The sequence below is a fragment of the Polistes dominula genome, unplaced genomic scaffold (genome assembly GCF_049000335.1).
Source record: "Polistes dominula isolate Pdom_NZ unplaced genomic scaffold, Pdom_raw_medaka contig_32, whole genome shotgun sequence".
Lineage (NCBI taxonomy): Eukaryota > Metazoa > Arthropoda > Insecta > Hymenoptera > Vespidae > Polistes > Polistes dominula.
Genome location: NW_028300880.1, coordinates 193,659 through 218,622, shown reverse-complemented (window position 1 = coordinate 218,622; position 24,964 = coordinate 193,659). Strand labels below are relative to the sequence as shown.

The window sequence follows — 24,964 nt, the reverse complement described above, 5'->3', positions numbered from 1 at the left end:
GAGAACGTTACAGAGGAAAATGTAAAAATGCAAGTGTACAACCTCGATTCGCATAATCGCGAACACGTGCGTTGTAATTTAACGTCAATAAAGATACTAGTCATCTTATATGCTGAGACTACGTATCGATTAAGACGTTTTATATTCATAAGAAGATTCAACGTTTATGTTATTTTTAGCTTTGTATACAAGTTTATGCATTAAATGTAATTATTAATTTTATGAACCTATTGTTGTATTTATTTACCAAAACATAAAGTGAAATTTATGCAAAACTTTTTAACCCATAATATAGGTGGACATCAAATCGAGCTTGCAGTTCGATATCGCATGGGAAAACTTTTCAAAGTGAAAAAATTCCAAAGCTTCCTTTTTCTCTTGCTAAAAGAGTAAAAAGCAATTTGCTTCTAGTCCGTGAACGAGTCCGAGTCCAAACTAATTACGGTGGTCTGCGCTTTGCAGCAAAAAAACAAAAGGACGTTCATCGTAGCCGATGAACATTTATCGCAACAGAAGTCTCTATGGAATTGCGAGAGAAAAAGAAATACCTGCATGTCCAAATTTCATCCATGAAATGAACAAAACTACGACGAATCGTTCAAAGTAACAAAAAAAAGTATCCCCAGATAATTATTGCTAGTATTATTATTATTATCAAGGGAGTTATGACAGAGTTGCAATTATTCCTTCCGCAATTAATTAAGCTAAACGAGCGCGCGAGATTTGACGGACACACACACACACACACACACACAAATACAAATACAAACACACAGGACGGTTTAGCCTTTTGCGGTGGGATGTCACTCTCGTGACGGCACTCGAGAGCCATGCGTTCCACTTTATCGGGGATTATCATGCACGAGGGGCTTATCAACGATATACGGTATACTCTTTAATCGTTCTCCCTAACGATTATTCGCATTGGAAATTATTTACCGAAAAGCGTCAGCTCGTTTTGTTCTAATGTAAGTTGTTTTCTTCAACTGTGAAATCCTAGCTGATGCTCGGAGATTGCCCACTTGAATTATCATCTATGCAAATGACTCTTTGCTCTTAATAAAGTCCCCTTAATGGACTTTAATAGTCGTCTTCGTCTTCGAATACTTCCGTGTACTACTACTCCGTTAGTAGAGTGAAAAGCAAAAATAATCTTTCAAGGCCGATAGCAGGCAACGCGTGACAACAAAGTTTCCAAAGTATGCACACAGATTATATCTGCGGGATAGTTGTAAGTTTCCCGCCTTAAATCTGTCCTTCCACGAAGTCAAAAGTTCATCGCACGCTTCGGCTTATTTTTTACTCTCTCTCTCTCTCTCTCTCTCTTACCGCTTGTGTCAAATAATTGTAGCTTAGAAGGTGGGGAGAAATCCGTCCAGACGAAAACTACTTTACTTTACTTTACTCTACTCTGTAACTCTTCTAGAGTAGATTTTCCTCTCCAACAAACTACACACACAACACACAACGCACATTTTGTTCTAGGCTTTTTGCATCCTTTGGAAAAGCAGTCACGGTCGACGTAACAAAAGACGTCTGTACGCGCGTGCTTCGTGTCGCGATGATATACATTCTCTCCTGTGTTTTTCGCAATAAAAAAAAACATGGAAAAAATAATCTCTCTTGTTGGTGCACTCGACGCGTCGACCTGAAGAGTGTGTGTGTGTGAGAGAGAGAGAGAGAGAAAAAAAAAGAAAATAAATAGCACCAAGTGTAACGGACAGATGGACTTCATTTCCGTCAAATCGTAACGTACGAGAAGCAATCGAGCAATTATTGTTGAAAGAAAAATATACCTGTCTGCATGATAATAAATATAAAATCCAGTTAGAAGATAAAAACAAATAAAGATGGAATGCCATCTGTTTTTGCGTTGTCAAGACGACGTTGTTGAACGTTGCCCATCGCCAAGGGGGGAAGGAAAGAAACGTAATCGCAACACCCTTCGTCTTTTCTATAGATTCTCCCCTTTCCCTCGACCAATCGCGTCGTCATAACGACCAAATGAGGAATGCGGGAAACAAAAAATAACCAAACGAAACACAACAAATGCAAGAGGAGTTGATCCTCTCTCCTTAGGTTATATTTTAATAAATACGAAATAAAGATCATGTCAAATGATGATAGCACAAAATCCCTATCGTTAGACGAGCACGTAATTCAAATGGTCGAACGCTTAGAAAATGTGGAGGTTTGTTTTCTTCGTAATAGCATAGTCATACGCGTATAGGTGTCGCGTCGTCGTGATTTCTTGAAAATGTGTGCGCGGCTCGTTGAGGAGGGGAGGTAACTACGCGACGAGAAGGCAGAAATGAAGAGAAAGCGAAAGCGGAGAGTGATAGCGAGAGCGAGAAAGAAAGAGAAATAGGGTGAGCGGCGTACTAACTGGAAAACCTAGGAAGAAAGAGAAAGATAGAAGATCGCAGAAGGGGATAGACAAAGGCTCGATGCCGCGCGCGTTCCCAAGTCCAGGCTACCTCTCCTCTCGTGTGCGCGACGTGCATACCTACGCAACAGTACACACACACACACACACACACAACACACACAACATACACACACACACAAAAGCAAAAAGGGACGGCAGACAATATAGGCAAGGCAAAAGGGAGAGAAAGAAGAGATCCGACAAGCGATATCCTTTTTCGAACGAGTCGTTCTACGAAAGGAAGCAAAGCATGGTGGTATGTGTAGCAGTGTCAGAGAGAAAGAAAAAGAGAGAGATAAAAAAGGAGCGAGAGGATGCACGAGGACGAAACGTGCAGGTAGAGAAGCAACGCTCTCTTTCTCTATCTCTCTTTCGCTTTCTCTTCTGTCCTCGCAGCAGAAGAGAAATAGACAAGTCGAGGAAAGGAGAATACATCAAGATAGGAGACAACGCTTTGAAATTTTCAAATGCGAGAGAAAGAGAAAGAAAGAGATTGTAGTTTTTCGTAGCTTACCCGACTGCCGGAAAGGTCGTGTAAGGAAACATCCTATTCTTCGCTTCCAGGCTCTCCTCGCTTTCCGCTCGCCTTTCTCTTTCTCTCCCTTCTTTTCAGTTTACTCCAAATATGCACAGGAAGACAAAAATCTAACGTCGCGACGATTATATTTTTTTTGTTTGGAGTGTTAGGTTTTCCCACGCGCTAGCTAGCTAGCCCTCTCCTCTTCCTTTCAATGGATGCACGCTAGAATCCAAGGACGCGTGGAAGAAACGAGACGATTACGATGAACGACTCGGCAGCGCAAGTTCAAGGTCTCGGAGCACGCAGCACTGCGATATGTCAGTTAGAGAGGGAAAAAAATAAATCAAAAGAAATAAACGAATCGTCGAGAATATTGTTCGTTATTTTTGTGTGTTCCTCGCGTGGTAACGCGCGGAACGAAACGGAACGAGGGCCGGCGCGCGATCGCGCGAGACAAAGGACGAAAGGGATCTGCGAGCAGCGCTCTAACCAGTCTCACGCGAAACCAAACGGTGCAGGAAAGAGAGGTAGAAAAAAACGGCAGATGCCACACGTACTACTACTATACCTCGTGTTTTGTTCACACGAAGCCACGCACGCACAGTCACACACTCGTAGTCGCAGACACTTTCTCGTCTCTTTTCTTCTTCTTCTTCTTCTTCTTACTATCCTTGTGGTTTCCTTCTTCGGTTGTGTTACGCGTGCGCGATAAGGACGCGCGAAAATTCTAGCGATTCAAAAAAAAATAATTAAGTCAAAAATACTTGTTCGCGAGAGAAAAAATGAAGCAAACAAAGTTAGGATAGAACGCGTTGCTTTTATAAGAGAATAAACAGTCTTGGAACGGAATAAAAAGAGAAGAAAACGTTTAAGAGTCTCCGTATCTCTCTCAACGAAATGCGCCAACTGTGCGCTCGCACCGGGTGCCGGTGCTCGAGTGGTGGGGGTAGCGCTGCCTCGGCGACTAGGCAGCAGTGGCGCCGCGCCGGCTGTTGCAAGGGAGGGGGAACACTGCTCGTTGGCTAACACACTTCTACTGGGGGATGGGCTGCTTCGCGTTAGGTTAGGTAGTCTGCGGGGGGATGAATGTGACGCGAGCGCACCCTCTAACGCACGACGGTCGACGTGCGTACTAACGGCCCTTTCTCCCTTTTCCTCCTCCAACAAATTCTTCCGAAAGTTTGTTACGACTTTTAATACATTTTCCTACACTCGATATCGTTCTCGTTCTCGTTCTCGTTCTCGTTCTCGTTCTCGTTCTCGTTCTCGTTCTCATTCTCATTCTCGTTCTCATTTTTACGGTACCTACAAATGGCCATTATCGTTGGAAACTGTGCGAAAAGCAAACAACTATAAATTATTTCAAAGTTTGAAAAGCAAAGAAAATTTGTTTAAGAAATAAAAGTTAGCATCGTTGTGTGGAGTTGGAGAAAGGTTTCGCGTATGCTTTGCATCCTACGTACCATGACGTTTGTCTATGCAAATAACGATCCGATAAATTCGATAGGAATAAACGATCGATCAAAACTACGAACGAAACAAACGTATATCTTTGGAAATATGTTTTATTATAATAGGGAATATCGACACGATCGACGTGTGCCAATTCGTAGTACCTCTGCCCTTCGATAGAGGACCCTGCATCGTTAAATAAGCTATAATCCGTAGTGACGGCACTGGCCAAAATTATGACGCGTCCCTTCGGTCGGTAAGCTGTTTGCAAGCTTAATCAAATTCATTACAGATATTCATATGTATATACACTACATGTGTGATGGCGTATAAGCGGTCGCGTTTAAATATCGCGTCATTTATATCGGACTCTGTGGTATCTTCTATCTCCCTCTTAGTCTATTCGCGAAATCGCATCGTATAACGGATAGTTCAATAAATTCCAAACTTACGAAAGGACAAAAGTGATAGGGAAAAATGATGAAATATGTGTATTTATCCGCGCGAGATTTCGCAACCGACGAGACCACGACACGCGCGAAGACGTTGACGCTTCGGTTCTCTCGACGTTAGAGGAAACAACACCGTGGTGAAGGGAAAAAAAGGGAAGCACGCGTACGTACATATATAGATAAGTAAGTGTTCGCACAAAGGTAATACGTGGGTTAGAAGCAGGGAAACCGGTAAAGTGACGCGGTGTTGGTTGCGCACCGTGGGTCGACGCCATGAGTTATGCAACCGTAAGACATGTACGGTTCGTAGGTTTATATGCTCGTAGGAGAACGTTTGACGGAATTATTATCTCTCGCTAAAAGATTTATCTATAAAAAGAACTCTAAGAAAGTTAGCAGATCAACGTCCGACATTTCCTCCTTGTTTTTTTCCCTACTGGACCACACGGGGAGAGCTGATAGGCGGATAGGTCACGATCGGAAATAGCTGGCCAGCCTCCAAATCGTCGGACAGATTCCGAGCGTGCGAGGAACGTCTCAAGGTGAATGCGTTGACCCTATTCGGTAAATATACGCAACTATGTATGCACGTTCTGACCATATGCAGCTAAAAGAGAAGAGAACTAAACTGGACTCTAGACGGAACTACTAGATATAACTTGCTTAGCAGAAATTTACTTGAAATCAACGTCATCGCGTGCTCCTACGTATTCCGATTAAAGATTATTTCGCGATACTAAGAGCGCATAATATATATGCAAAAGTCGATCGAACGAGGAAAGAAAAACGTCGGAGTGGAATGTAAAAAATCGGAGAATTGTGCTCGCGAAACGAATTCCACTCGAGTCGTCGAGAACAAAAAACAGGAAGCGTTCACTCGCGGTGTTTCCTATCTGCAATACGAGCTCCCTTTTTAAGAGGATTCGAGAGAGAAAGAGAAGAGACACCTGGGGTGACCCGTTCGACGGCACTCCTCGTGCTTCCCGCGTCGCGTTCACCCTCTAGCCACGTGTTTCCCTTTATTCCCGAGATACTCCTCGATGACAACGAGAACGGTCGTAGCAATTTTATTACGCAAATTCGATTTACCTCGTTTACCTCGTCTATCTCTTTAGCATGGAGCAACGAACTTTTTCATGGACTAACAAATGCAAAAAATCGCCTCGAATTTCTTCATAAATAATTTAGTCTTTGCACTTTTGGGGTTTCCGTATTTAGGTAGATATATCCTGGCAAGCCACAACTACATCAGCCACGCACATTCGGCCGCGATCGTTACGCCATGTAACTCGGCTCCGGTGAAAGCTATCTGGGTTATTTTACAAAGGAACTCATCCGAGGGAGCTCTTAACAAGTGCTGCGGGTCGTACATGAGAGAGAGAAAGAGGAATGAAACAAACGCGGTAACGATTTTGTGTCGACAAAAGCGGCCGTTTGCAATTTCACCAAATGGAACTTTACTTTAATGCTCCAAACGGTAAGATAAGTAAAGGGCTCGCATTAAAAATATCTATGTTGCATCAAACGCGTCGCTCTCGTGTCATACGAATTAGATCTTTACTCGTGTAACTATGAGACAAGATAATTACGCGTTTACTATCTTCTCGCGCATTAACTCGCATTGGAATATCGAAAATGAAGGAACGATTAATAGGCAGTCAAGTTCGAATTTTAAACGATCGCCAGTGGCAGCTAGCGCCGTTTGAATATCACGGAAATTGAAACTATAAATTCTGCGATCCCATAAATTCCGTGACTTACCGAGCGTAAACTCTGTTCTCTCTCCCTCATACTCTCGTGGATAGAAGAGAAAGAGAGAAAGAGAGAAAGAGAGAGTCGTAAGTACTGTGAAATAACGAGCGCGAGCTAGCTACTACTACTTCGGAACATTTTCACCTCGAGACTACCGAGTCCGAAAGGCCTCTTACTTACGAAGATTCATTTTATCATTCTCCTCTCGTATCGCATACGCGAATAACAGGTAGCTACGTGACGCGAAAGAAATTGTCCGCAGTAGATCGTTCCGTGAAATCTTTGCTTTTTAACTAACAATACAAATTTAACATTCAATCTTGAAAAGCCTTTAACTCGCGGAAAAGAGAAAGGTTTATTTTCTTGTTTCGTAACATTTGGAGGAATCGAGTAGGCAAATGTCTAAGCTGTAAATAGCAAAAAGGATAGAGAAAGAGAGAGAGATCGAAAATGGTTCTTGCTGGTAGCGAACGTAAGTACGTATTCTCGTCACGACGAGTTGCACCGGGTGGTACGGCGTGCCAGACACGAGCCGGTCTTTACTACTGGCTGCCCCAGCTACTACCACTACCACTGCATACCCTTCCTTCTTACCCTTCGTTGCCGGAACACTCACTTAACTTCCATCCTTCCTCCTTTGCAAGATTTTCCTTCTTATCCACGACACGTGTATAGAAATAAACAGGTTTCGTAAGGCTTGTTAGAAAATTTGGGTACTTATCCTTTATCTTTGGAAATATACCGATAAACCGATAAACGTTGAGCCATGCCATGCCATGAGAGATTGTGTCAACGAGCTAAGTATATCCTGGCAGAGATATCGTCAGACGCGATCGTTAGCAGAGTTCGTTCTTCGCCGTACCATCGAGTTTCTGGCCCCATTGTCGTGCTCGATACCGTATCGATTCTAAGGAACTCGAGGTAGGGTTGCAAGTAGAAGAAAGAGAACCGATGGAAAAGAGAAAACAAGTGGAAAGGGGAGAAAATGTTGGTGAAAAAAAAAATAAAAAAACAGAAAAAAAGAGAAATGGATAGTATAAAAGTACCTGGCCCTCTTCGTTACTCTTATCGGAAACCGGAAGCAGTATCGACAGCCCTGAGGTCACTCAGATCGAAGATTTTTCGATTGTTGCCTCCCACGAATACTCTGACAAAAGAAATCGGAGAAAAGTCGGTCGGGTCGGTCCAAGGGAGAGGAAGAAGGAAGCAGAGACCACCACCTATATCTCGCTAAAGGGTGGCCCTACCTTCGAGTTTACAATTATAGCTGATGACGACATTCGATAGCTTCCAACGTTTCTCGACACTTTTCTTCTTTTTTTCTTGTAAACGTTTCTAAAAATCAAACAAGAGATCACTGTGAAAGTCTTCCCATTCGGGCAAGCGCGATTAGATCTGATTAAAAAATCGATTAAAATCAAAGAAAAATGAGAAAAAACGTCGTTGATTCTCGCGAAAGTGGGACGCATCGTTGCGCTAGAATTAACACACGCTTTCATTTCTCCAACTCTAATCTTTGGTTCCTCTTGGTTAATCACGGAAATGCGACAAATCTTCTTACACTTCTTCGAATCGTAAGATTTCTTGGATCTTCGATCAATTACCAAATGACGTTTGGTTTTTTGTCGAACCTATATAAACTCGCTAATCGGTCGTTTACATTAAATCTACCCATTAAAGTAATTACGTTGGAATCTACAGGTCTTGTTGGGGCGTGCAGCAGGTGGGAGAGAAACACGGCAAAAGGAAGATCATCGGTGGTACCGATCGAAACTGATTTCCATGGAGAGAGAGAGAGAGAGAGAGAGAGAGAGAGAGAAAAGGAGAGGGAAGGGTCGAACGTGACTTCGTATAGGAAAAGGGGGGTGTCCCGTTAGCAAGCTGTCCAACAACGCCGTAGAGACCGAAAACTATCGGGAATCATCTTGAGACGAACTCGTTTAACCGAGCTCGCTTATTCGACGAAGCAAAACCACGCTGCGGCTTTCTCAACGACAGTTTCAAGAGATTATCCTTACGCGAATCCATCCACTCTCCTCCTGACTTTTATATACACCGTGTCGTACAATCATTCCAATATTTTTTTCCCTGCAACGTGACATACTTTTAAACAAACGAATAATATCTATCTCATGGAATTTGAGGATATTTCGGGATAGATGCATCCACTGTTCCAATATCTATCCTTTGATCGAATATTTATAGAATATCGATATTATCGTTAACTCTTTTCGAAAGCAAAAAGGAGATTTCCGGGGATTAATACAGATATTGTTCGCGTTCTCCAATTTATTCATCATTCACGTTAATATCATCCGTCATGTAGGGATCGTTCGATTATTCTTTTCCGAGTTTAATCTATAAAGATAAAAAAATATAAAAAGACAACTAGAGTCTCATATTTTAACGTGGTATCCTATTTTTAGGACATCCTATAGATGAAATTATAGTTGTTGTCTCTGTTCTAACACCTGTCTTCTCATTCCGCATCTTGTCGTGCAGCTGTCGTCAGTTTGTTCGTCTTCTAACGTCGGCACGTTAATACCCACCTCTTTAACGAAACTTTGGAATCTCATTGTCAGTGTCGAAAACCATGGGAGACAGAGAGAGAGAGAGAGAGAGAGAGTGAGATAAATGAATGGAACGATCACAGCCATGGCCAAAGCGTACGAACGCGAATACATATGCCAATGTCATTAAAGCGTTACACCTAATTGCTCCATTACAGTATCCGTTTAATGCCAACTTGGAACCGCAATACCGTTCGGTCCAATTTCGATCCGATTTCGAATGCATTTTTCAGAGCAACCTAGTCAAATCCAGTTTAAATGCAATAAAATGCAAGACAATCTAAATGCTCTTTTTCTTACGATTACATGAAATTGTAATAATAATTAAAGAAATTGACCAGCTTGACTGGGTATAAACCGTAAACGTAATCCTCCACCATAATAGTATCTAAATGCGAAATCATTTGATATTCCGGTTATATTGGATCTCTCGTATCAAGGCAAAGCCATATTATCGTGAGAATATATCAGAGATAGGAATTTCGTGATCTTGCAAGTGTAAATACGTAGATAATTGCTTGATCAATGCAAGCAGAAATAATAATAATAATAATAATAATAATAATAATAATAGTAATAATAATGATAGTAATAAGAATGAGAAAATGATTTCGAAGGAATACGAGAAGAAGATTGTAAATGAAAAGAAAATTGTTTTTAGTCGTGTTGCAACCCTATTCAACGTCTTAACCTCTCGCACATTCCTTAACAAAGCTTTTTGATTATTACCTCTCTCTCTCTCTCTCTCTTATTGATCTTCGAGAAATCTTCGCAAGGCAAAGACTCGCGAGAACAAAGAGCGGCTACGCTAGAAAGAAGAAGTTAATTGCAGACGCCGTTCTTCGGATTCTTTTTTTTTTCTTTCCTCCACCTCCTCCTTCTCCTCCTCCCGCCCCTACCACCGGTAACGTAAAAAAAGAGAGAGAGAAAGAGTTAGGGAAGAACAACGGAAAAAGGCTGAAAAAAAGTACGCGCGTGTGCGTAACTCGTGTGCGTTTACTTACACACGCTTATAATACGTGTCTGTGTGTGTAAAATCACGGCGTTCTGCCCCTGAAAGAACTTTAATCAAAACTACAAGAGAGAGAGGAGACCTACTTTCTCACTCGTTCATCCACGCTTCAGAGTTATATCTATCCTCTCTGTTTCTCTTTTGGTTGCTACTGCGCGTAGTCGGAGAAGAATCTAGGCAGAATGGCTCGTGCCTGGCAACGATGCTACATTGTCTATGCCACTTTATTGTCGCGACCGTTAGAAGACCATCCTTCTCTTCGTTATTGTTGTCTTCGTCGTCGTCGCTAGAGTCTTTTTTAAAGTTTGATTTAAACAACGCGGGGTTCGTCTTTACCCTCTCCCTTGCTAGCCATTTTTTCGCAAAACTTTACGAACAAAATGGACCCTTCTTCTCGCATTATTGATTATGCACTTTCTTATGCACTTCCTTTGGAATCTATTGCTAAATAACAACTATATGATCACCGGTAAAACGTTGTAATTCGTTCGTTGTACGATTGTAGAGGCATTTGGTGAAACCGGATAGCCAAGTGCTAGACTAGAATCGCTTAGAAATGGACGGGAATATTGTCGGCTCGTTAGGAATTCGATCGTTCGATTCCAAGAAGAGAATACTCGCGGAAGCTAAATAATCTGCGTTATTCCGAATGGTCCATCTAATATAACGTAAACTGTGGGATGTTTCGATCGGCAGGGGAGAGAGAGAGAGAGAGAGAGTATCGTTTTGTTTTATTTTCTTTCAAGTAGGATTCGATTGCAACGACGATGCACATTTCTCGTTCTTCCATTCTATTAATTACTCTCGGAATCAGGAATATCCAAGTTTTAATGAATACTTTAACACGTCACTCTCTCTCTCTCTCTGTGTCACGAGTATCTTCGATACCGAACAACCCCCTGTCCATCCACTTTACTCTAGAACGTTGATTCTAAGCACCGAGTGGGTCTAATTAAAAATCGTCATTCTCGCAACCTGCCTGTTAAACAGAAGCATCATAGGAGTTACCAATTATATTCTTTAGAAAATCGATACTTGCGCAAAGTAAGCAACCTGTGTAAACCTCGAAAGCGAATTATAGGAGAGAAGAAAAAAAGAGGAATGAGAATGAATCTTATTGTCCTAAAACAGGTGGATCATTTACTCATCCCTCTCTTCTTTTTCACCTATAAAATAATGAAACCCTAATAGAAAATTGTCATCGTATTCGTTGGTCTTCTCCTTGTTCTATTCGTGAAATATAATGTCGATAATATACCACCGAGCTTGTGGAATTTATCCAGGATAATATTATAATGATATTTTGTATGGATAAGTTTGAAAGTAGAAATATAATACTATGTGTATATCGGACGGATGGGGATCCCTTTTATCCAGGTTTATTCTTTACCAAGCATTGTTTAATAAAAAGTCTACGGTATTCGAGATATTCTCGAGGTTAAATTTTCGCGAGGTACGCGAACAAAGTTCTTACAAGTTTCTCTCTCGTCTCAGGTAGGTACTCGGGCATTCGTCGTTAAGATATATTCCAGATATTCTGCATACTCTTATATACTACTTCTATAGACATGCATGCACTATACACGGACTTCTACACACGCTTTACGACCTACGTATCTATGTCAAGTGAAGCTTTCGATAACAGCTCTCTACCGCTTTATTTTACGCACTACAAGCGTGAAAGCACCTCGGAAACTTGTACGTTCGCGAATAAAGAGAAAGAAAGTATTTCAAGAAAAAAAGCAAAGAAAAAATCTTGCCAGCCATTACATCTTTTTTCCTTTTTCTTTCCACGAAAATCATATGCTACTGTATCACGTTTCTTTTTTCGAATCTGAAAGATTTCATCAATGTCTATAAAAGATGATTGGAAAAAGTATTCGATTACATAGAACGCGTATTCCGAATAAAAAAGGAAAAATGATAATGAACGTTAATAAGACGACACTGATAAAGTGCCAAAGTGCCTTCACGTTTTACGTTAGAGTTTCCGATCGGTACGAAAGCCGAAGCTTTCTCTGAGAGCTTTTATAAGAGGCTTCCGAATTGGAAATATCGAGGAAACGACAAGGCATTTAAGAGACGTCACTCACCAGTTCTCTACGACGCCGACGTTCGTGAAATTTGGTGGGAAGCTCGCGGCCGCCATAGGTGGTCGCGACCAATTACTTTCCTTTCTTCTCGAGGACACCGACGTTCTCTAAGAGTAAAACAAGATCATAGATGAAAACACACTGAGGCTTTTTTATTACCCAACCGTATATCTATATTTCATTTTAATTGGAAATAAAACTATACTATTACCTACTATATCTAATTACAAGTTTTCAAAGTTGAATTCATCTGTACCGTATTTAAATTCGTTTCTTAGAGTTACAAAGTTCTATCACCGAGCAAACAAGATGATCAATTTTAAGAAAGTCTGGGCAAATAGTTAAGTAAGACATACCCACTGTTATAAAGGAAAACTCAACTGAATTTCTTGTTCTAGAGAAATTTCTATTATATCGGAAAGAAACAAAAGGTTAGAAACTTGAAATTAACCGCACACGTAAACCGACTTTTGCCTCTTAATTCTCAAAGACTCGACGTTGAAGTCTTCGTGTTTGAAGACGTTTATAGGCTCGGTTATTCAAATCTGTCAATGCTAACGAAAGAACGTGAGAAGGGTTGACGCTATAGTTGCTAAATCCTTGATATCTTCAACGAAATATTCTGGGAAAGAAAAGTCAATGATTATCTTAAAATTAATACACATTATTCTTGGAAAAAGGACAGGAATAAAGTAATCTTAACAAAATTTCTTGCGCAATATCTATGCAACAATTTTTTCTGCAAAACGTAATTTCAAAGTTATTTAAAACGTGGTCGCACGTGCACACACACATACACACACCAAGACAATCTGAGCTAGCTATATCTAACCCATATCTATCTCTCTTTGGTATACCTTTCTCGCATTATTATCTTTCTGCTTTCGGGTAGCACTTCGTCCCTTAGGCAGTCGGTATCGGTAATGAACGATCTATTGTGCCGTTGGATGCTCTTTGAAGAGGTGGGGTAAAGGGGAGGGGAGACGACGGAAAGGAGAAACGGAAAATAAGAGAGATGGGTGCTGAACGAACGAGAGATGGTCGCGAAGGGCTACGGAAAGAGTACAGAAAGAGTATAGAAGAGGTATGAAAACGGTACTCGTTAATGGACTCCCACCAGACACTTTTACCCTCTTCGTCCTCCCTCCCACTCTTTCTCTCTAACTCCCACTTCTTTCGAGGCAGCTTTTAACAAGCCCCAAGCGTACAGAGAGAGAGAGAGAGAGAGAGAGAGAGAGTGAGGTGGATTTGTTACACGTGTAAGCTCGTCTCGGTACATATCGTGCCGTTGTGCATCATTATCGTGCCCCAGCGCGTCTTTTTAGCGGCTATGTAGATAAAAAGAGAGAGAAATGGTTCAAGCCTAGACAAATATATATAGCGGGTTCTAATAGCAACGTTAGGTAGGATCGTTTTCATTAGGACGCTTAAACGTGACGTTGGAAATTGGTAGATTACTTTTTTTTTCTTTCTTTCTTTTTTCCTATCGCGATTTAGATCATCGGACAGGATAATGAGAAAATACGAGAAGGCTCTCTTCATCGTTGTACGCTATCAACCGTGGTCTATCTCCCAGGATTTTCAGTCATGTTTTGTTCTTGAAAAAATAAAAGAACAAAAGTATTCGATCGAGGCAACCCGTTAATCGTCCAACCAACCTCTCTTTCTCTATTTCTATCTCTATTCCCGCATGATTAATCATTTTTCATATATTCGTTTCTTTTGATTTAGCTTTTATCTCGCAAAACTTTTGTCTCATCGGTTGTTTAAATATTTGATCGACGATCATGTATGTGATAATCCAAGTCCGTTCGGAGATTCGCATAGTTATTTATGTATGTTGTACTACGTGCAAGAGAGAATAATAGGAAGGATGGGGAACTAGTTTGGTCCTCTTTGGCAAACTTTGGGCCCGAACTTTCCTAACTAACTGACGAGAAACCGAATGAGATGTATTCGCTAGGAGAAGGAGGACGAATACACTCGAACCTGGCTAATTAACATCAGCACAGAGAGAGAAAGAGAGAGAGAGAGAGAGAGCAAGAGAGAGAAAACGAAATCGATAGTCCCGCACCACTGGCTCGGCCAACGAATCGTTGTCGCACGAGCGCATGCACGTCGTTAAAAAAATCGAGGACTCGAAGCCCGCATATTTGGGTTAATTGAGGATAATCCATCTTTTCCAAGACTATCCATTTACCGGGCTCTTCATAAACCGACGTTATTTTCACGTGCACAATACCTATCTTTCTCTTTCTTTAAATCATTTTCTATGACAAGAAAGGGAGAGGTAAAAAGGCACACGATCCGTTCAACCTAATTTCGTTAGCAAAGACTTCGTTCGTTTCAAGAAATTCTATATTTTTATCTTTTATCTTTCTGTCTTTCTCGCTCTTTCCAAAACTATACATGGAATTGTGTGAGAGTTTCCAAGTTTCTAACTGTTAAGGGAGAGAGAGAAGATGCACGGTAATGCCATTTGCAGTTCTCCCGTTCCGTATCATTTCTGGCCACGAGCAGAGATACCATCCCCGTTGTGTAGCATCGTCCTCGAGTACCGGCAAGTCTAGATAATAATATAATAGTAGGAACGTATTCGAATAATGTGCATTCGCTAACGTGTCTCTCCTCACTCTACCTGTGTGTGCATGCATATATACATATCTTTCGAGCATTGTAATTGATTAGAAGAGACACCCCCCCCCCCCCGCCCTCCACGTAAGTATTATATTTGTACACGCGTATGAATGAATAGAAAATATAATCATTGACGTCCGCTAGATTCGTAGAGAATCTTACAAAACACGTAGATCTAGGATAGAAATAAATAATATGTTATAATGTACAAGTTGGCATGTAAATTTTGCGGTAACGTTGGAGTGTCGTCTCCTCCTCCTCTTCCTACTCCTTCGCCCGACCAAAATTTTTCCTTTGATTTTTATTTCTTCGTCGTCATATTAAATGGGGTTGCGCAGGCGCCAGGGTTACTGTTTAATCCCCCATTCCTCCCCACCAGGTTTCTTTTGGTAACCTTCCAAGCCGACTTCCGGCCGCTTGGCCGAGATTCAACGCGTTAAACTACGTCCACGTCGAAAATTTAACGTTCGGACGCGAGACCATCCGTATTAGAAAAAGATAGAGCTTTTACTCCTTTTTAGTAGCGTCAAACTAATACCAGCGATACCTGCATAATCGTTACGTAACGAGATAAGACAGAGGCCAAATTTTTTTTTTACATTTTTATTATACCTACATCGATCAACGACTCTAAAACGCTAATTACTGATTCATTCAACTGTAGAAACTAAAACCGCAATAAAAAAGGAAAAACGTCCAGCTATTATCAGTCGATTGGTGGCTATTGGTCGTTTTGAATTTGATGAAAAAGAAAGGGGGATGATACTGGAATCTCGATGGGATAACAACCTAATCCATCACCGTTTATCCTTTGAATGAAGATTTCGAGATGACGATGCGATATGGGAAAATGGAAGTTTAGTGTCGTTTGGTGACTTTAAAATCGTTCCGTTTAAAAGAAATAAAAAAAATACAAGAGGTAAGGGGTGCAAGGAAATCAATGGCGAAAAGTAGAAGGATGTTGGAACACTTTTGCTAGCGGTGCTCGGTTTACGGTTCGCGTGCGACGCCACTTCGAATCTAGGTTGCACGTCCTCGAGTGGTCCACGTTAGTTCTCCATTTTTTCTCCTTCCATTCGAAGGGATTCGCGTCCTTAACTTACGCTTTCTTTCCTTCTCTTTTCTCCTTTTCTTCTTTTTTTTTTTTTTTTTAATTACTTAACCCTTGAACTTTTCACATCGAACGCCCGTTCGATATACTTTTGTCGTGTTCTTATTATATTACTTCTGTAGATTCCTAGAGATTGTTTTTATAAGATAGGTGATCTAGAAAGTTGGGCTCATTTATCTTCGTTGGATAAAATCTGTTATCTTGTAAGAAGATTTACTCAACTAGTTTTTTTGAAATGAAACGTGAAAAAAAACAACAAAAAAAAGAGTGCGTTTAGACTTGGAATGAATTTTCCCGAGAGGAAATACTTTAATCGGGTTATCCATAATGTCTAATCTTTGATTATTCCAATACCAGTTTCGCTTTCTCTTTATCTAGCGTGATTGTAAGTGGGAAGTTGTAAATCCGGTATTGGCCATTTCTCAACGAGTTTCTATAGATGCAAATAAGAAACGGAACGAATGCGCGATTAAATAAAAGGAAAGAAAATAAATTCTTTTTATTAAACGTCGATGAACGACAATGAGAATATTACGAAAGAAACACGTGGGCGGTCATGGTCCGTGTACCGCAAGTTTCTATCTCTACTCTCTCTCCAACATCTCGTGTTCTTGTTGCAGGAAGAACGATCGAGTCAGAAAGCTTAATGGATTTCCCAGGCTTGTCCCTTCGCTTCTACTTTTGTCTCCTGAAATTGTATTAGCTCCTTCTTCTGACCCTACCCTTCCTTCCTTCCTTCCTTCCTTTCTCCCTGATCATCGAATTTACAAACTTAATCGAGTGAATGAAAATGTACAAAAAAGAAAACTAAACCGAAATATTCCTTTAATGTAAAACCTGTTAAAATCTATATGTAAATAACGTGATAATATGTATGACTTACACCGTAAGATAATCATCGGTATAGTAGCAGTGGTTAGCATAATTAAAAGTCGATCGATTTTACGCAAGACGACCTAGGTGAAGAGAATTGAATCATCGTTGGCGGATCTCTCACCACGGGAGATTTAAAGGGCTCGGTAGTACGGGAGCTTTGAAGAAGAAGAGGGTAAGAAGGAAACGAGATGGGAAATCAGATGTCGATTAGCGCCTTTCTTCGCCGACTACCGACACTTCCTCCTCCAACTTCCTTCTCTTCTCTTACTCTTCAAGTCCAACGGTGTCTGACATTTTCCTCAATATAGTCTCGTCGTCAACTATTCAAATACTCAAACAAATTCATCGATAATTCTTAATTGTGGCTTGCAATTGTGGCTACCCAAGTATTTTCTATTCTCTTTGCTTTTATCTTGCAAGTTTGTACGTCTTTCTGTTTCTCAATCAACATTAATCTTTCTTGAAATAAGACATTAAGATTTACGAGCTTTGTGGAAGATTCATTCCATTTGTTTCTTTTGGTTTGAAATTGTGACGATGACGGTAGCCAATTAAGAAGCAAATATAGACGACGAGGTATAAATAAAGAAAAGAAATAAATGTTAATTTAGAAATAATAAGTCGAGGATCGATTGAAACATCTTTCTATAATCTTTATCGACTAGGTTCGTAAATAAATAGTCAAAGAAATTGTCGGCGTTCGGTCTTGTTCTAATAACGGGGGAAGCCTTTTAGAAGAGAAGGTATCTCGTAAATAGGAAGTTTGCCTTTTAGGGCTCAGTAATATTTACTCGGTTCCATCGTGGGCTCTAAGGATAGGAAAGACATAGCTCTCGTTGGGTATCGGCGTAAACTAGGTAACAGAATGTCAAGATGTGGCTGTAATTTACGCTACGTAGCAAACTGATTAATGATCGGAACGGTTGCCTTTCTCTTATCTTCTGAAAAATGATTAGATTGGAATATTTTTCCATGATAAATTTCCTTTTTTTAATTAAAATATCTAAGGTAAGGTAAGGTGTTGGTTGAGGGTGTCGCGTGGATGCCGAGTGCACCACCCCATCGACTTATCGTTGTCTCTTCGACAAAGTAGACCAAACTCGACGGGAGCCGATATTTTTCAAACTTTTCACTTAAACCGTCTGCAACACGAGCTTCTACCAGAGTCAAAGTTCTCGAGCGAGTGCTTGCATTATCCAGCTTAGACTTCCAGCTCCGTGAATTTTCTACACTTTTTAGAAAGATCAAAATGGTTTCTACCTATTGTAAACTATCCGGAGGAGCTTCCTTTCCTCCCCGACGTCATTTCAAATATCCACGTATTTCTCTATTTCTAATTCGATCGATGAAACGCGATAGGCGCACACGCCGTTCAAACGTTTCATTTCGCGAAGCGAGGCTATTCGAGGCATTGAATTCTCTACAAATCGTCGAAGCACGAAATATATCTATATCTATATATATAAATATATATGTGTATGTGTTTTTAGTTGGATGTTATACATATGCTTGATATCGGATCGAACATTTTACCGCAAACATACCGCAACGAATCATTAGAGAAGTTTCTATGCAAACGGAAGAACCGATGTAAAAGAAAGAGAAAGATAGTCTCAAACGTACTCGGACCAAGCCAAATTCGTCCTCGGCGGGTAGTTTGAATCAGGGCCAAACGACTAATCCCATGAATACCCAGCAGCAGTAGCAGCAGCAGCAGCAGCAGCAGGTCTCTCTAACTGGAAACGTCGCGAACGCTTCTTACTCTTAATGACGGTATTTAAAAGCACACCAGGTGCACACACTTGATATTATTTTTTCTCGCGAAGAATGGGATGCAAACCTTCCAAGAGAGAATCGATATAACGATGCAGCAATTTGATATTTCGCCTGACATTTTCTTTTCTCATTACCTTCTCGAAAAAACCAAGGCGCACCGTTGTCGTCGTCGTCGTCGTCGTCGTCGTCGTCGTCGTCGTCGTCGTCGTCGGCTTTGTTTTCCTCCAAAGAAATTCTTCGAAAATTATTCCGTGAGAATGCTAGGACGTATACGGTAGATATGCATGTATGTAGGAGGCAAGGAACTTGCAATTAGAGCGTGGGTAATTACTTCGCAATTACGAAATTACGTTTTTGTTCTATCCTGCCGGAAGTGGTAATCGCAGGACGATAATCTTTCTACAACTATCATGGTGAACACCACCGCGCGATACGTTTCATCGGTGTACTTGCGTGATTTTAGCCATATCCCAATTATATCTTTTTTATTGTCACCCGAGGTTGCGCCCGAGGAAATTCACTTTTCCATTAAACGCGAACATTTCTTTTCACGATTACTCCGTTTCATTCGCGTCCTCGCTTTACGGATTTCCTTTGGACCGGTGGACTGTTAGGATTTTCTCTAAGCCCCGTTCTCCGTGTTTAAGCACGGAAAAGTAGAATAAAAGAGTGCTTCGTGATACCATCCCCTATGCGTGTGTGTCGCCGCAACACGACGGAAACTCCTATGCCCCGACGACCAAATTATCTTTCTTTTCTACTCGTGTGTCTGTCTTTCTGCAACATCCACGAGCCCGTTGAGAAAAGTACATCCAGTCTGAAAGTTAATCTGTACTGATTGCGCAAAACGGAACACGGAAAAAGAACGAGCAAGAAAGATAATAAAAATAATATGCAGGTAATATAGAATGAATGTTTGTAAACGTATTTGAACAGTAACGTTATCGAAACTTCAAATCGTTGCAATGCTTTCATAGATTAAAACACGCGTTTATTTGTACAAAAAACAAATCCAAAAAGAACCGATAAGATTGGTTTATTCATAAATTTCATTCGATTGCCGTTATAAAAGAGCAGTCGTTGATAAATATCCTTTTGTTTGTCATTCTTTGCCAACTGGTTTGTCCAAACGAAAAAAAAGCAGATAAAGTAGAGATGTTAGATGACGTTGAAACGGACAGTCGCGAATTTAGGCTCTGCTAAAGAATGGCGCGAATTTGACCGTTCGAAACGAAGAACGCGTTAGCTCTTAAGAGACTTTTAGGGATTAAGGAAAATCGACCAACCGAAATCCGAATAGCTCGAGAAGAAAGGGTGAAGGTGGTGGTATCCAGGGAAGGTGGTTGATGTCCTGTCGCATGGGAGGTAAACATCGTTTGCTTTTTTCCCTTTAACCAAGGTGGATCAAAGGACCACGTTAGAAAGAAGAGAGAGAACGCATAAGTCGTTGCCCTACTATCGACGTTCCGTGGAGAGTCGTTTTAGCTGGGAGAGAGAGGAAAAAGGAAAGAAAAAAAAATGATGATGGAAAAGATGGAGGAGGGAAGAAGGGGGAGCGAGTGCGCGGCGCGCGAGAAGAGTGCGAGAGCTAGAAGGAACACTCTCTTTTTCCTTTTACCTTTCTTTTTGCCAGGCTATGACGAAAAAACTGTGTCGCCCATTGTCGACCGGTACACAGCGCGGAACAATCGCGATAATGAGAAAGCTACGCAGTCGAAGAGTTCCTTTTTTCTCTCTTCTTTTTCTACTTCGTTCTATCTGTTCTCTTCTCTTCTCTTCGCTTCTCTTCTCTTCTCTTCAATCCTTTTTCTTTTTTTTCTTACTCTTTGTGATCATCGACGAAACCTCCGAGACCTTTCCACTAATTGTTTCGCGGATCTCGATCGATCCGACATTTTCGAATACTTGTATCCAATCTTCCCGATGGAAGAAACTACTCCAAAGTTTGTCGTGGTCCTTAGCATGAAAGATCGATCAAGATCCAAATGTTTTCCAACTTAAATTAGTATGTTTCGTTAAGCGTGGCAATAAGTCAATCACGGATATCGATCGATCGAACTCGTTTCGAGACGCGTGCATAAGTAGCAAGTAGGTACTTTTCCTAGCGACGTCAAACGCAACATTGAAAGACGTCACTCGATGCCAATATTACTGTGTACCATCGCATCTATTCCTATCGTTGTTACGTCCTTATTACATAAGGGAAAATCGAGCCCTTATATCTAGTTATACTATATCGCTATCGCGTTCTTAGGACGAACAACGTAGTCAAATAATAAATTAATCAATTGACTAGAAAATATCTACATAAGAGATGTACAAGAATTATTACGAATGTCTTTGAGAAAGAGTCTTCTTGAATGCTCTGCGTGTGATTCGTTTCGATTTAATAATCGATGTCGCGTTCTGAGTTTGACTTTACTCTCGCAATGTCAAGCATCGTGAAACATAAAGAGGGAGAGAGATGACACACACCGTTTAACGCCTTATTTGCTCAAATTACACACACAAAGGAAGGAGATTCTTAACGAAGATGTGTGCTCGTACTCTCGCGCTCGTATGTGTGGCTAAGCGTGCTGCGTGTCCCTATGAAAAATAGAGGAGACGAATTGACGAAGCAGCACAAAGCAAAAGCAGTAGCCGCCGGCAGGAACGTTTGGATAGGTTCCACGAAAGGCCGATTTACAGGGATCTCTCTCGTGGACTTTGCCAGCAGGGCTCTCGTCGAGCCTTGCCTCGGGAATCGATTGGCTGCCGTTCGTTCGGCCGGACGTTCCGCCATCGCTCCACGAATCAGAATTCCTTTCGTTTGCAAGCCTCTTAAGAAAATACCTAACGTGCATCCGTCCACGCCTACTTTTCTTCCAAGTTTATCGATTACATTTTCGCACCTTTATTTTTTAATCTTTTTACATATCGTCGTTCAAATAATTATACACCAGAGCAATTGGGCAAATACCATTTTTGCCTTTAATCTATTTTCGTTATCACCAATACTATCGCAAACGTAGTAGAGCAGCGTTGAATAGAAGCATAAGACTTACTTAGTCTAGAAATAATAAAAAGATCGACTTCTGGCACACACAACCGAGTTGTGAACGTAGCAAATCCTTCGAAGACCAAAATACTGCTATTTGAGAAGGCATTTCTTCCCAAGTGCCAACGCATGCGATCTTTCAACCGTCTCTCAACGATTACTGCCTTTCTTATTTTGTTTTTTTATTTTTATTAGATTTGACTTAACTCTTTGGGAATATTCTTTATAAAAATGTAAACGATCGTCAGTGATTCTGACATTTCTTACTCGCGCGATGAACAAATTTCGGAGGATAGAGAGAGGGAGGGAGAAGTTGTGCAGATGAATCGAAATAAGATCGGGGGATGTGCGGAAAAAAATTGAAAAAGCTAGAGAAAGAGAAAGAGAAGATGCTTTGGACGTAGAGTCGTCTGCGAGACGACAAGAGGCGAACTCGCTTGATGTTACGGATTTAGCCAACATCTGGTCCGGTCCATTCCGTAGCTTCGGTCTACGAAGCACCGATTGAATTCGAAATAACTATCTTTGGCCTCTTCTTGCTGTGAACCGTGTGTTCCTTTGAAAGGTGCCTAACCAAATGACAAAGAATCTAAGCAAGTTAAACGTGCTAAAGGAGGTCCGATTCCGACTAGGACAAATGATTGCGCGCGTGTGCGTTTCTTTCGACAATGAAATAATAATCGTCCGTTATTTTCCACGATAAAAGAGAAATACTTTGTTGGTTGTTGTACGTTGTACATACGTGAAGGTGTGACGATAACTACAGCTAGGTGGTCGTTGACGTTCCACGTTGAATCCACGATGTACGTAGCATGGACGCAAGCCTGAGAGACGATCGTGCTGCCAGCAGAATTACGACTCCACCCGCGTACACGCTGCATACCATTCTCGATCTTCGGCAAGGTCGTTGTTAACTGCGGCTCTCTCTGCCTCCCTACGAGATACATCACATACTTTTTATCCCTCTTTTTCTTTTTATGAACCTAACGACCAACGTCTTAGAGTCGTTGTGTCGTTTGCATCGAAAGAAACAACTCCAACGATTGCAATGTTTATCTGTCGCGATAAGTAAAAACGAATACTTCAATACATTCCTCATAAGCGATAAAATGATGAAAGCAACAAATAACGGTAAACGATTCGTTTCTTATATAAATAAAAAAGTTGCAAATATCCTTTATTATCCGTATACGCACGCGTATCTTCAATCCGACGGGTTTTGCGAAAGCGTTTATTTAATTTTGGTCTTTAAAGAATTTCAATGAATTGCGCAAGGCAGCAACTCCAGCGGTGCAAGGAGTCGATACACTAGCTCTCACAGCGATGTCAACACAAACACTAGAAGAATAACGTCAAGAAGAACGCGCTTTTCAAGAGGAAACTAATAATAGGGTAGAGCGAGAGAGAGAGAGAGAGAGAGAGAGAGAGAGAAAGAGATAGTAAATATCTGGAAGCAAAGTACGGGAGAGCGCATTTCCCACGTTCTACCCTTCGACGTTATCGATCTCGGCATATGCGCCCCGACGATGCTCTCTTCAATTTCCACCGGCACTAAACCGAAAGACAAAACGATCTGCCGAAAATTTCAAGTCCGTGTCGTCTTGTTCTTCCTCTTCTTCTCGATCGAATGGAATCGTACAAAGAGTTCGCACCAATTAAGATCAACCGAATTGATCAATTCGATTGCGACTCTAACGCGCCGCTTCTATGTGCGTGCGTCCCTGCATGCGTGCGTGTTTTGTTTCTACGCGCGAACCAACGGAAGGTCCCGTGTCAAACGGAATCATTGCTTTCCATCCTATATCTATGTAAGATCGTATACAGAATTAAACTAGGCGTCGCTAATAGAAACGATTAATCCTTATAAAACGTTCTATACATACATTTACAGATATATAATCGATTACTAGTTGTAGCTAACTTTCTAAACGATTAGAAAAGTTCCGACGGGCAGACGCGTTCTGTTGTTCGTTAGCGACGCGCTTAAAAAAAAAAAGGAGATCCATGGAAATCTGATCACCTCATGACGAAACTTTCCTCGGTGTTATTCAGGAAAAGCACCTTTCTTCGAAACTCTCTATCTCCGTTTACTCTGACAGCTCGAGCATTGAGGTATCGAAGCGAGCGAAGGCGTGCTGACGTCGCCGATCAAATTCCAGACACACACCGAGAGACAGATAGACAGAGAGAGAGAAGGGGTAAGGGGGAAAGAGAGAGAAAAAGAAATGGATAGACAGTTTGCGCGGGCGCGCAACACACAAGAAGGATACACAGAACACACGTTCACAAAAAGAAAAAAAACAATAGAGAGAGAGAGAGAGAGAGAGAGAGAGAGAGAGAGAGTAGAAAAAGAATCAAACGAAGGAAAGAGAAAAGACCTCCGTCCGGCGTGGCTTTCTTGCGAGTTTTGCGCCTTTTTTTTTATTTACTTCAATATTTCTATACATACGTATGTATACGTAAAAAGTAGGAATAGAGAAAGAGAGGGGGGAGTTATATTAGATATATATTTAAGCAAAAGGCACACGTATACGCGGCACGATGTTCGGCTTGCGACTGAGCTTTGATTATCCTCGAGCGCGAGGGTGTCCCGCGCGGAAAAGAGAGCTCTACCCCCACCGAGTCGGCTCGACTCGTCCTCGCTCGCCAACGTTCGTAGCCACATGGCGAGGGGTTGCAAACTCACACACAGCTCTACACATATACAGCTCTACACGGTGATCGAGCGAGCTTTTCTTCGGCCTATCCAAAATTCACGATTCGCAACATCCATCGCTTCTACTTTTCATTTTGTCGACATAACCTAACGTATCTGCGAAATAAAACAATGCGCATCGGTAGCATAAATTTGTCACTGTTCTAAAATACGTCAAATATTAACGCGAACACCCTGTACATGTCCGTGTGTAAATATACCTATGTGCGGTGCGATATAACGTTAACGTCGATGCGCGCGTGCGCACTCTTTCTCTTTCTCTCGTATTCTCTCTGTGTGGTAGCATCTACGTCGACGGTAGAACGGTCTCCACCGCAAAGTGGCAACCGGTGGCACCGGTGCAAACCTCGTCAAGCGCCGTCTCGGCCGTGTATTTACATAGACACGCGATGCACTACCACAATCGTCCCCTAATGCTAATCGCACGATACCCTCGACTCTTTGTATCAAAGGTGCACGATGCATACGTAATATATATTATGTGAACTTGTCACAGAGTCATGCGTGACGCAAGCAGAAACGTTGACTACGG

General features: G+C 41.4%; 1 protein-coding gene across 12 annotated transcripts in view; it reads right to left on the bottom strand.

Moving 5' to 3' along the window:
- Positions 1-24,292, bottom strand: part of msi (RNA-binding protein musashi) — a 67,909-nt gene extending 43,617 nt beyond the window's left edge. For 3 of the 12 annotated variants that reach the window (XM_089175843.1, XM_089175822.1, XM_015327314.2), the window contains exon 1: positions 2,943-3,510. Coding sequence is in view for 5 of the 12 variants with exons in the window: in XM_015327314.2 (XP_015182800.1) it covers positions 2,943-2,974 (32 nt within the window). In the remaining 7 variants the exon portion in view is untranslated. The other 9 variants (XR_016177704.1, XM_089175807.1, XM_089175818.1 and 6 more) reach the window with 8 other exon arrangements.
- Positions 24,293-24,964: the final 672 nt, after the last annotated feature.